General features: G+C 40.3%; 1 protein-coding gene across 1 annotated transcript in view; it reads right to left on the reverse strand.

Moving 5' to 3' along the window:
- The window catches only part of ar (androgen receptor), a 39685-nt gene extending 31795 nt beyond the window's left edge, over positions 1-7890 (reverse strand). The window contains exon 1 of the mRNA XM_012864702.3: positions 6767-7890. Coding sequence (XP_012720156.2) covers positions 6767-7890 — 1124 coding nt within the window. The remainder of the gene's footprint in view (positions 1-6766) is intronic.
- Positions 7891-10705: the final 2815 nt, after the last annotated feature.

The following is a 10705-nucleotide window of genomic DNA, read 5'->3' on the forward strand; positions in this document are numbered from 1 at the left end:
ACCACAAAACACCTAATATAACTCCCAATGTCCAACCACAAAACAAGGTGCAACTTATATAGATGCCTCTCTGAGTTCGAGTAGGCCATGGGGTAGACCGGGCTTGGAGAGCACGCGCTGTGGCCCTGGGAGGAGATGCGGGTTAGCTTGGGCCGGCCGCAGCCTTGAGAGGAGCGATAACGGAGGAGACCCAGACATAACGTTGCCTCAGTGACGTGCCAGATAGATATAAAGGTTCAGTGTAAAGGTGACAAGGATGAAGTGTCCTGATTCACAGAAAATTACCAGGCGTGCGCTGGTTATTTAGCAACCATTTGGACTGGTTAAGTTCAGTCTTATTCTTCCTATAATGTTACGAGGGAGAGCTTGTTGTTTTATGGAGTTCTCAGGGTCATAAATGGCCCTTTTTTTTTATGCACGTAAACATCCCAGCTCAAAGATGGAAGCTTTCAGACCCCACACTGGGACAGTCCAGGATGACGCAAACCACAGGGTGTTTTGTTGTTTGAAAACAGGAAGCTGCCATGACTAACCAGTCATGCTCCCAACTCTTTTAATAAGAAAGCGGGAATTCCTTAAGACACTCTGGAATTATCTCAACATAGACTATTTTAATACTGACTGTATGAGTGAGGAGGGGGCATTAGAAAAGTGTGAGAACGTCAGGTGTTGTGGAGCCGATGACATGATGACAATAAAGATTATTGATTCTTTAAGACTGATCAGTCCTTGAAGTTTCTAGGTTTACAAGCATGCAGGGATGATTCAGGAACGATTCAGGAAGAAATGTGGCTCAGCTCTATGATCGTCTTTGAGCAAATGCTGTTTTTTCTCCGTTAAGTACATTACACTGATACAGAAGTGAGCAGGTTTGCCTAACTCCATCCACAGATCCCCTTTAGTGTACGCATCAGAGCCTGAAGTTTACTACCACCTCTATGCTGCAGTTCTCACACATTTTACCCAAGTATTGCCACTAACACTGGTGGTACCCTTTGGTAGTACTCAAAATAAGGCAAATGCAAAGATTGTTAACTGTAACGTTGACAAAAAAATACTTTTGAGCCAAACAGACGTTATTCAAGCGAGAAATGACAGGTGCAATTTTGGTTAAAAAACAAGAATAGGTTTAAAGGGGCCTAGGCACTTACTATGAATTTACGAATTTCTACGCCAGTAGCTCACTCTGGTTGTATCCTGTTAAAGTATTGCGCCCTGTTGGCCTATTATAATTTATTTCTGTGTTTTGCACTTTGTTTTTGCTCTATTTGTTAATAAACAAAGGGCTTTTGTGTACATTTACCATAACAAGACCACGTGGCCAGAAGTACGCCGTGTGCGTGCACGCAGTGAGTGAGCGAGGAGAACCAATGCAGCCGAGCGAGTCGTTAACGGCCAGCAGAGGTGCCAGTAGAAACAGTAACACTAACCCTGTAGATCAGGTTGCTCTTCGGTCACACCGAGCTGTCACTTTATTGCGAGGCATTGCAGGACGGTCTGCTGTCTCCTACTCTAGCTGCGTCAGTAGTCACATTTTTGCTTTCTGATAGTATTTGTATTTCCCGGTGCTGCCAATAGATGGCACAACAATGTTAATGTCTGCTGATTGTGCCCCTTGCACAGTTATTTTAAAAGTAGCAAGTAAACACCATCAGGATGAACACTTGGTGTATATTGTTTTATTTTGCAGGTGAATATATGTTTCTTTGTGTTTTTATTTTAATGGTCATAGTAAGTGACTAGGTCCCTTTAAACTGAACAGGGCAACAGTGAACCAAGAACAAGTGGTACTGGCTTCTTGCTTCGGTTTTTCCTTCCTGTTAAAGGGGATTTTTGCTCTCCACTGTCGCTTCATGCATGCTCAGTATGAGGGATTGCTGCAAAGCCATCGACAATGCAGACGACTGTCCACTGTGGCTCTGCGCTCTTTCATGAGGAGTGAATGCTGCTTGTCAAGACTCAATGCAATCTACCGGGTTTCCTTAGAGAGGAAACTTTTTGACCAATCTCTAGAATCTGATTGAATTTGACTTTGTAAAGATCCTTGAGATGACGTGTTGTGAATTGGTGCTACATAAATAAAATTTTATTGAATTGGGTCCTTATTATGTTCCAGCTGTAAGACGGAAAACCAGTGTGATTTGTGTGGAGGTATGCATCTGTATGTCGGAATCAAGGGCAGACATTTTGAAATTTAAAGCAGAAGTTTTTATTTTCACTCTGAGGCAGGAGTTTCCAATGTGCCAGGCGGGGGCCATTTATGGCCCTCGGAATAACTTTATGTGGCTCCAGACAGCAATTCAAGTATGGTACAAATGTGTGAAAGCACAAGCAGTTAAAAAGATGGACACTTTACAAAAAAAAAGGGATTTTAGTGCAAAACTGTCACGGACAAAGTGAAATCTTCTTAAAATCAGAAACACGAAGTATTTGTCTTTTACAAACCATGTTCTTAGCTTTCATTTTAATTGCCTTGCGGACAGGACCACTAACAAGCAGTGACTTTTACTTAAAAGGACAAATTGGGGGCACTCTTTGCTTCAGCTAATATAGCACATACTTGTGACCATGTCCTGGTTTTTTTATGAGGAATAGACTAAAAAGTTTTTCTGAACCAATTAAGTAGAATACAATCAGTCCCCATCAACAAAAACTGCCTTTCCTTTAGAAAGACGAACATGTTTTGGATCTACACAGGTGAAAATAAAACCACATTTCATTGTATTTTTTTTATTTTATATCTAGATGAAATGAAATTTTGTGGCCAACAAGTATAATGCGTCCAACATGATGAAAAAAATAGTTGGACGGCACTGCTCTACAGTATAGTGCTTCCCTTTCCTAAAGTTCTGTCCTCACACTGAAAAACCTCCTGCTTGCTTGCAAGCAGGGAGTTCTGCCCTCCCTAAAAACGTTGTTCCTGGGCTCAGACCGATCGCCTCTTGCACCAATATTCTGTCCTCCAGCCTGCATCTTTCCCCTCACGCTCAAACGTCCTCCATACCTGGGTTTAACCTGCTCACTCAGGTCCCATGCTTGCAGATTCTGTTCACTTTCTAGTGGATTGAAGTGCACTACAGACAACAGTAGACAGAAAGTGTTTGCAGATGCATTTTACCAATGATTTCTGTCTTCTGTTGTTCCGCATTTTAGTTTCTTACCACAGCCTATAGAGAGTCGTATAGGTTGGATCTGACCTATGAATCATCATAAATATGGGAAGAAGAAGAAAGCCTGTTCAGTTTTGGGTTATAAAAACAGACTGATGGAGGGGTGTGACAAAGGTTTGAGACGGAGCAGTTCAATGGATTGCATTGGAAATCAAAAATCATCTTGCTCTTACATTGCATGCTTTTGATTAAAGAAAAAATAGAAACCTCAACGGAATTGCTTATATTTGTGTTAATTTATAAGCTATTCACTCTAAGCAAAACAAGACAAAACGAAGGAATGTCTTTGCCTGTTATTTATTTGAACGTGCTCACTAACAGATGATGTTCAAAAACATGGATGTGAACGATTTAATGAGGTACAAGCTGACAAGCGTTTACTACTACAGGTATTGCCACGTTTTAACAATGGCCGCCATATTGGATTTTGAAGTTGGGGATAGTGAAAAACTTTAAACTTTCCCACTCAGGATTCAGACTTTAGGAGATTTTCCTGGTTATGTTTTTTATAAATTCCCACCTCTGAGTAAAAATGGAGTGCACAGGTTAATCGCATTCTTTGAAAACATGCAGTCAATGAATTAAAACATGAAGACAATATTATCTTTATTTAAAAAAAACAAAACAAGTATTGATGTGTTGCTATTTTAAAAGGTCTATTTGTATATTTCCATGGAAACATTGATATTTACTGTCATACTTGTTCAACCAATGCAGCTACAGGAGACAAAACCGTCTCAACTTGCAAAACGTTCAAGGCGTTCATCTCCAGGTGTCCAGCTGTTACTTTCCATTTCAATGCATCTGTTTCCGCCCAACTTTATCCAGTCATAGTCTGCTGTCCTCCATTGATCAGCTAGCATGATGTGTTAGCGTGAAGATCAACAGATCCCGTGCCTTTCACGAGCGTTAATATCTTTCTATCCACTTTTGCTTCCCTCAACGTACAAGCCTAGCAGTCACAGACTCTTATTTTCTCTCCACTTCTCTCTGAATGCCCTCCTTAATTCCACAAACGGATGAAACATATTCAAGATTTCCACTATATTTGCGGAACATGCTAGTGTTCTTGTATGTGCTCTGCAGTAAATCCTCGTGTTTTCCAGCAACATATGATGCCGTGCGATGCACATTATTCTGCTACAAATGAGACATTTTCATTTAAAACAAGACTTAGTCTTGTTTTAAATAATGTGATGTGTGGTTTTTTTGCAATTTGTTGCCAAAAAAAGTTAAGAAGAGAGCAGCTTTTATCCAGATGAACAGCAGATCATTGCTGCACTTGTTAATGAATAGTTAAGTGTGTCTGCTGAAAATTATCTAGCTCATTTGAATGTTTAACCACATGAAAAAGCGGTATTGCAGTAAACAGATTTTTTGAATCAGACTGTTAGACCATGGCAACGTCTGGCGAACTAGGATGACCTTGTAGTTTAAACAGGACACCGTCAAAAAAAAAGGGAGAGAGAAAAAAAAAAAGAGCACCGAGTGGGGAGATCAGTTGGATGTTTCTTGTCGCCCTCTACAGTCAAAGCATTCAAATAAAAAGGCAAATCACAAAAACATGGTGCACCTACATGCACGATTTCTCAGAAAAACTGGAGTCTCGGAGTACACGCTCTGAGTTATTACCTTCAGTGAACTCAGACGGTTGGAGAAAAGCCCTTGGCTGTGTAATATATGACTCTAGAGTCAATCAACATACCCGGCACAGGTCCATTTGGTGTTACGAACCAAACTAAGTCATAGGAAGACAAAGCGATATATGTCATATAACTCTGAGTTCAAATCTTAAGAGAATCTGAAGCCAAAATAGTCACCTCTGATAAATACGACACAGAAGGGATAGATGTTTTCTCATCATTAAAATAAGAAAATACAAATGCTGCGCTATAAAAAAAAGAGGCAGAAGAAAATTAGCACAAACATACAAATTTTGACGTAACGTTACAGTTTATTGCATTCATATCACATCCCTCATTGACAATGCTAACCACTGAGTTAAATTACCAGTTTAATGATATTTATATTAGATCATTAGAACCCATGTGATGCATGTCGCCTTTTTTCTTTTGAATAGTTTATATGTTTGTTATTTTTAAAAGAATGAAGCTCCATAAAACCATGGAATGCATTTTTGCTGATTATTTCTGCCTTGCTTTGGCAAATACGGCTTGGACGGGCTGCTGCAGGATCAGCAATCAAAATTATAATGAATTTTACCTGAGCAGCAGAGTTACGAGACTTCACCGTCATCTATTTGTTTGGTCCACAAATGCCACAACAGACTGCCTGCCTGGGCAATAAAACCTTTTTTTTTTTGCAAAAAGCATTCATCTTATGCTGAGTGATTTTAACTGTGTTAATAAATTTTAACTAGAGGACGTATTCATGTGACTCAAATATGTATAGTGAGCTTCAACGTCTGTCTAGTCAAGGATTTCTAATCCATTTTTGTGAGCCGAGTTGAGTTGTAATAATCTTTCAGGAATTGGACATGATTTGGTTTCTAATGGGGAAAAAACACGTGTAGTAGGAATGCAACTACAACACTAAAAACAGCTGTCTGCAAGGCATAAACAGGATGCTAGCTAAGACGAAACACATGTTTTTTTTTTATCTCATAAGTTTAATGCTTTCTAAGGTTTTTTTTTCTCTTCAGTCAGACTGACCAGAGAACTTGGTCAGGGCACATGGTTTTAATGGGGACACATGATGGATAGCATCTAAATGTTTAAGCTTGGAATCTCCTAAAATGAGTAATAACTCAAACACTCTGGTTCATGTTCATTAGTTTTTTTTTTGTTTTTTTTTTAAATGTTTTTTTTTTTTTTTTGCTCCTTTTTTGTATTTGATTTGAGGACTGCTTTAAATCCACGTTTTATTTGTTATTGAAGCAATTGTATTAATTATCCCCTATGCTTTTAATAATAAAACAAACCACCAAAGGTGCCCAGATTATATGGACACATGAGTAGGATTATCTTTTTATGTTGTTTGTGATCCCCTTAAATCAGAGAGAACCAGGAATCTCTGGATCATGTTCTTAGTTTATTGTTATTTATTTATTCGCATATGATTGAAAAAGTTTGCCCACGCTGTCATTTGACTTATTCCTTCATCCTGGCAGACAAACAAACATGCTCAGATTGCATGGACTTAAATGGAACTGAACAGGATTGGTTTTCTGACGGATCACCTAATGTTAGAGGTAGCTTAAAAAAAGGGATTATATATATATATATATATATATATATATATATATATATATATATATATATATATATATATATATATATATATAAAAAACCACCATATATATATATGTGTGTCTGTTTGTCTTGCAAAGTGCAAAAAGCCGCACTTCTTGTGCTTTCACAAAACTAAAGAATGTTATTACACTACATATTGTATTATAAATAATAATAATAATAATAATAATAATAATAATAATAATAATAATAATTATTATTATTATTATTATAATAATTAATAATAATAATAATTGTTATTATTATTATTATTATTATTATTATTATTATTATTATTATTATTATTATTATTATTATTATTATTATTATTATTATAACAATTACCTTGTGTCGTTGTAGACAACATCCAACCATTCACCGACTTGACTCTTCATGTCCCCGGAGTTGGGATAAGGGGTCCTCAGCATCCCACCGGGGTACCACTGCTCCGGACGCACCACGCTCCCCTCGTATGGATTACATGTGAACACCGCGTTCGCTCCAGGCTCGTGTGCGTTCATGCACTGCCTGGAGCCCCAGAACTGCGTGTTGTGCCTCTTGTTGAAGCTGTATCCGCCGCCCCAGAGCGAGCCCCAGCCTTCGCTTCCCTCGGACTTGATTTTGACGCTGTACTGCTCCGGCTGATATCCGCCGGAGTCGCTCTCTGGGACATCCCCGAAGTCCCGCGCTCCTTCCTGGGGGTCGTATGCCGCCCTGCACGGCCTCTCGTTGGCCGCCGCTGTGTGGCTAAACTGCGCTAAGTGGTCTGGGGCGTAAGGGCAGGAAACGGCGCGGGCTGCGCTTAGGTGCTCCGTGTCGTCAGCCTCGCACGGTGTGAAGTTTTGCGCGTTCACAGACGTCCGGCTGGAGGTGAGGTGATGAAAATGCGCAGGCGTCTCTGAACTTTTAAACATCTTTACGGGTGGCTTCTGGCCGTGCGCCGCTCGCTCATCCCGGTTCGGACACCTGTAAGCGAGCTGGGTCTGGGCTTCGGGGCAGCTCAGAGCCGCGGCGTCCACCCCGAAGAAATACTCTCCGCTGATTTGGTCATTTGTTGCACATGGGGGGAGTGCGGCGTCCACGTCGCTCATGTCACTGGACTCCATGGTGAGACCCAAAGACACGGACACTGCTCTGCACAGCTCTCTGGCTGTCTCTGAGATTGTGGCGCACGCAGAAAAGGAGCGGCTGTCAGCGTTTAACAACTCCTCTTGAGATGCAACAGCTGTCTGACAGGAGCGCGCCTCCATGTTACGGGCTGGTGGGTTAACGCACCCAGAGCCGCGGCTCCTGGCATTAGTATCGGCTTCTTCAAACCTGCCGCCTCCTGCACAGCTTTTGGTGAAACCGACGGGACTTTCTTCATTTTTGTGCGCCATGCTGAGAGCGTTCACTGCGTCGCCTGCCTTTATTTTCTTAACCCCGGGCCAAACGGAGCTGCAAGATAACTGTCGGCTGGTTTGGCTCATTTCCCAGAAAGAGTTCGCCTGACCACGAGACTGGACTTTGCACGACAGAAACTCCCCAGCGGGTCCCCGGGAACAGTGGATCTGCAGCTCGGCCCGATCTTATCCTGTGCAAGGCGTTTTGGTAAAAGTCTCGCAGAGCAACAGGAGTCGCAAACTCCTCCTAAACTCGAGAGTCGGAGTTACTCGGATGCGCTTTGATTAAAGTCAGCAGCAGGAAAACAGTCTAAATGTGTTACTTTCTTTCAGTGCCACAACCAGCAAGGGCGCTGAATGATTCATAATTTACAGGCTCACAAAAGCAGGTTGTAATTAATTAATGCTCCGAAACGCGTTTCCAAGACACTACACACAAAGCAAGCCTTCTATTATCCACGATTATCTCCCCCTCAACCCCCCCCCCCCCCCATCCCGCCTGCAGTTGCTTTACACCACACTTTCATGTGTGCATCACATTTTATGGCGTGGCACCAGATTTATTTGGATGTTTTGCTCATGGCGAAGATCCTCTTCACTTATCTCTAGCAAGATGACCACGAAATAATATGAATAGAAGAATAACTATTCAACGAGGGGTTTTCCAGTTTTAACACAGATCAAACTGCATCACGTTTGCATAGACTGTGTATTTAAAATTGTCCGATTAACTAGCTAAGCAATCGCATGCGACTATTATTATACTATAATAACCATATAAGTTATTAACGTGTTTCTGCCCTTAGTTCCTGAACCAAAATCCCATAATAATAATCACTGGTGCTTTATTACAGTGTCATAAGATCAATGAATGATCCTTGTGCTGCTTGAAAAGACTTTTTTTGGTTAAATTGTGAAGACAAGAGAGCTGCTTACGTGTTTCAAAATCAATCAGCCAATCAGAACTGATTAGAATAGCACGTTTCAACCACAATGTCCTTTTATTAGGGTGTTTTTCAAAGAAAATCAATCATTGAACAATGGTAGGGTAAGATGGTGGCAGGCGATCCACTGTGGCAACCTCTGAGGGGAGCAACTCAAAGGAGAAAACAATGGCATAGAAATACAGGAAAATATGACCAAAATAAATATACACGTGCCCAATAAAAAGGAAGATATCCTCCTCCAATAAAAAGCAAACAATGGCATGTTAGGATAAAAATCTGAGTGCTATAAGACATGTGCCAAAAACTTTACGGTTTCCATCTCAGCAGTTGGTAATATAAAGGAATTTGACGCTCATAAAACTGCCATTTTACACCAAGCATGTGGTGCTGCTGTAAGGAAGTCTAAGTTGAACGTCCTTCAAACAGGCAAAGGAAACGTAAGACAAACATCTGACTTTTTTGTGGCTGATCTTGGGCTGTAGCTTGAGCCCGTGTGATATGCTGCACAACGGAAAACAGATAATTGCAGAAATACTGTAAAATAAAATAGACATGGGCCTGGCTCTTTTTTAAACAACGTTTTATTTATTTTTTTAGGTGATTTAATGAAGCTCAGAGGAAAAGAAAACCACCAGCACAGAAGCACGATGTCGGTGCCATCATGCTGTGGGAGTATGGGCTTGAAAGTAGTTTTGTACACAAAAGCGATGCTGAAATAGGATTCAATACTTTTAGGGCTAAACATTTTCAGAGGCGACGTAAACTGGCCATTGCTAAATCTTAATCATGTCACACTGAGAACTGAACACAGAGAGAAGGATAAAATTGTGTAGTAGAGACAGAGAAAAAAGGGCGAGTCTGAAGAAGGAATTGTAAAGAGAGATAAAATGGAGCAAGAGATCGAGAAGAGGTCACAAAGTGTGATGAGGAGAATCGGTAGGATAAAAAGAGGCCAGAAAGAGGGATGATGAGGATGAGAGGGATGAAAAGGATTGGTAAGGAGAAATGAGGATGAGTGGGAAGTGTTCCTAGAGAAATAGTAATGAGGATGAAGAGAATGAAAATGTGTCATAAGGAGAGATGAGGAGGTTGAGTGGGATGAAAATGATTGGTATGTAGCGATGAAGAAGAGTGAGGTAAAAAGGGTCACAAAGGGGAGGAGAATGAATGTGAATCATGGGTCAGAAGGAAGGATAAGAAGAACAAAAAAAGGAATTTTGAGGATGAGTAGACTAAAAAGGGTTTATAGGAAGGTGTTAAGAATTAAGAAAATGATTCTAGAAACAATTAGGGATAATTAGCGGTGAAGTAGAGGAGTGGCCTCGCCCCCAAATCAACAAATAAATACAAATTGAAGCACTCCAAAACAGCTGCATGTTTTCCCAAAATCATTCATTTAAAAAAGTAATAATTGTTCATATTAATTAACCGAGGAGCTTTTTAATGAATGATGTTCTCATTAATACACTCAAAAATTAGGAGAAGTAAATCTTTATGATTATCTTTTGATATCAACAAGAAGAACTAGATAGATAAACTGTTTTACATATAAACAGGAGAGTGGACTTCAAGAGTGCGTTAATCAGCTATAAGAAAAGTGTACATGTTGAAAAGTATTAAACTCCGCACTTAGGCAAAATTCTGCAGCATTTAGAGGATCCGTAAAATGTTTGACCTGCGTTCTGTAAAAAGATGTATGAGCAGAGTTCACCTGAGAGAGTTTTTGTCTACCAAACAGACAAAAGCATGGTTTGGGCACATAATGATCATAATCAAGGCCAGTTAAGTCAGAACAGACCCATTTTCAACCAAAAGATGTTCTGAATTAGAATTGACATTATGCAGCTGGGTCCGGAATATTTGGAGACTGACACAATTTGTGTTTGCCAAAACACGCTATTCATATTAGCCTTTCATAATGAATGTGTGCTTTAATCTAATTTGAGCTATTGTTA

Source organism: Fundulus heteroclitus, chromosome 11 (genome assembly GCF_011125445.2).
Source record: "Fundulus heteroclitus isolate FHET01 chromosome 11, MU-UCD_Fhet_4.1, whole genome shotgun sequence".
Classification (NCBI taxonomy): Eukaryota; Metazoa; Chordata; class Actinopteri; order Cyprinodontiformes; family Fundulidae; genus Fundulus; species Fundulus heteroclitus.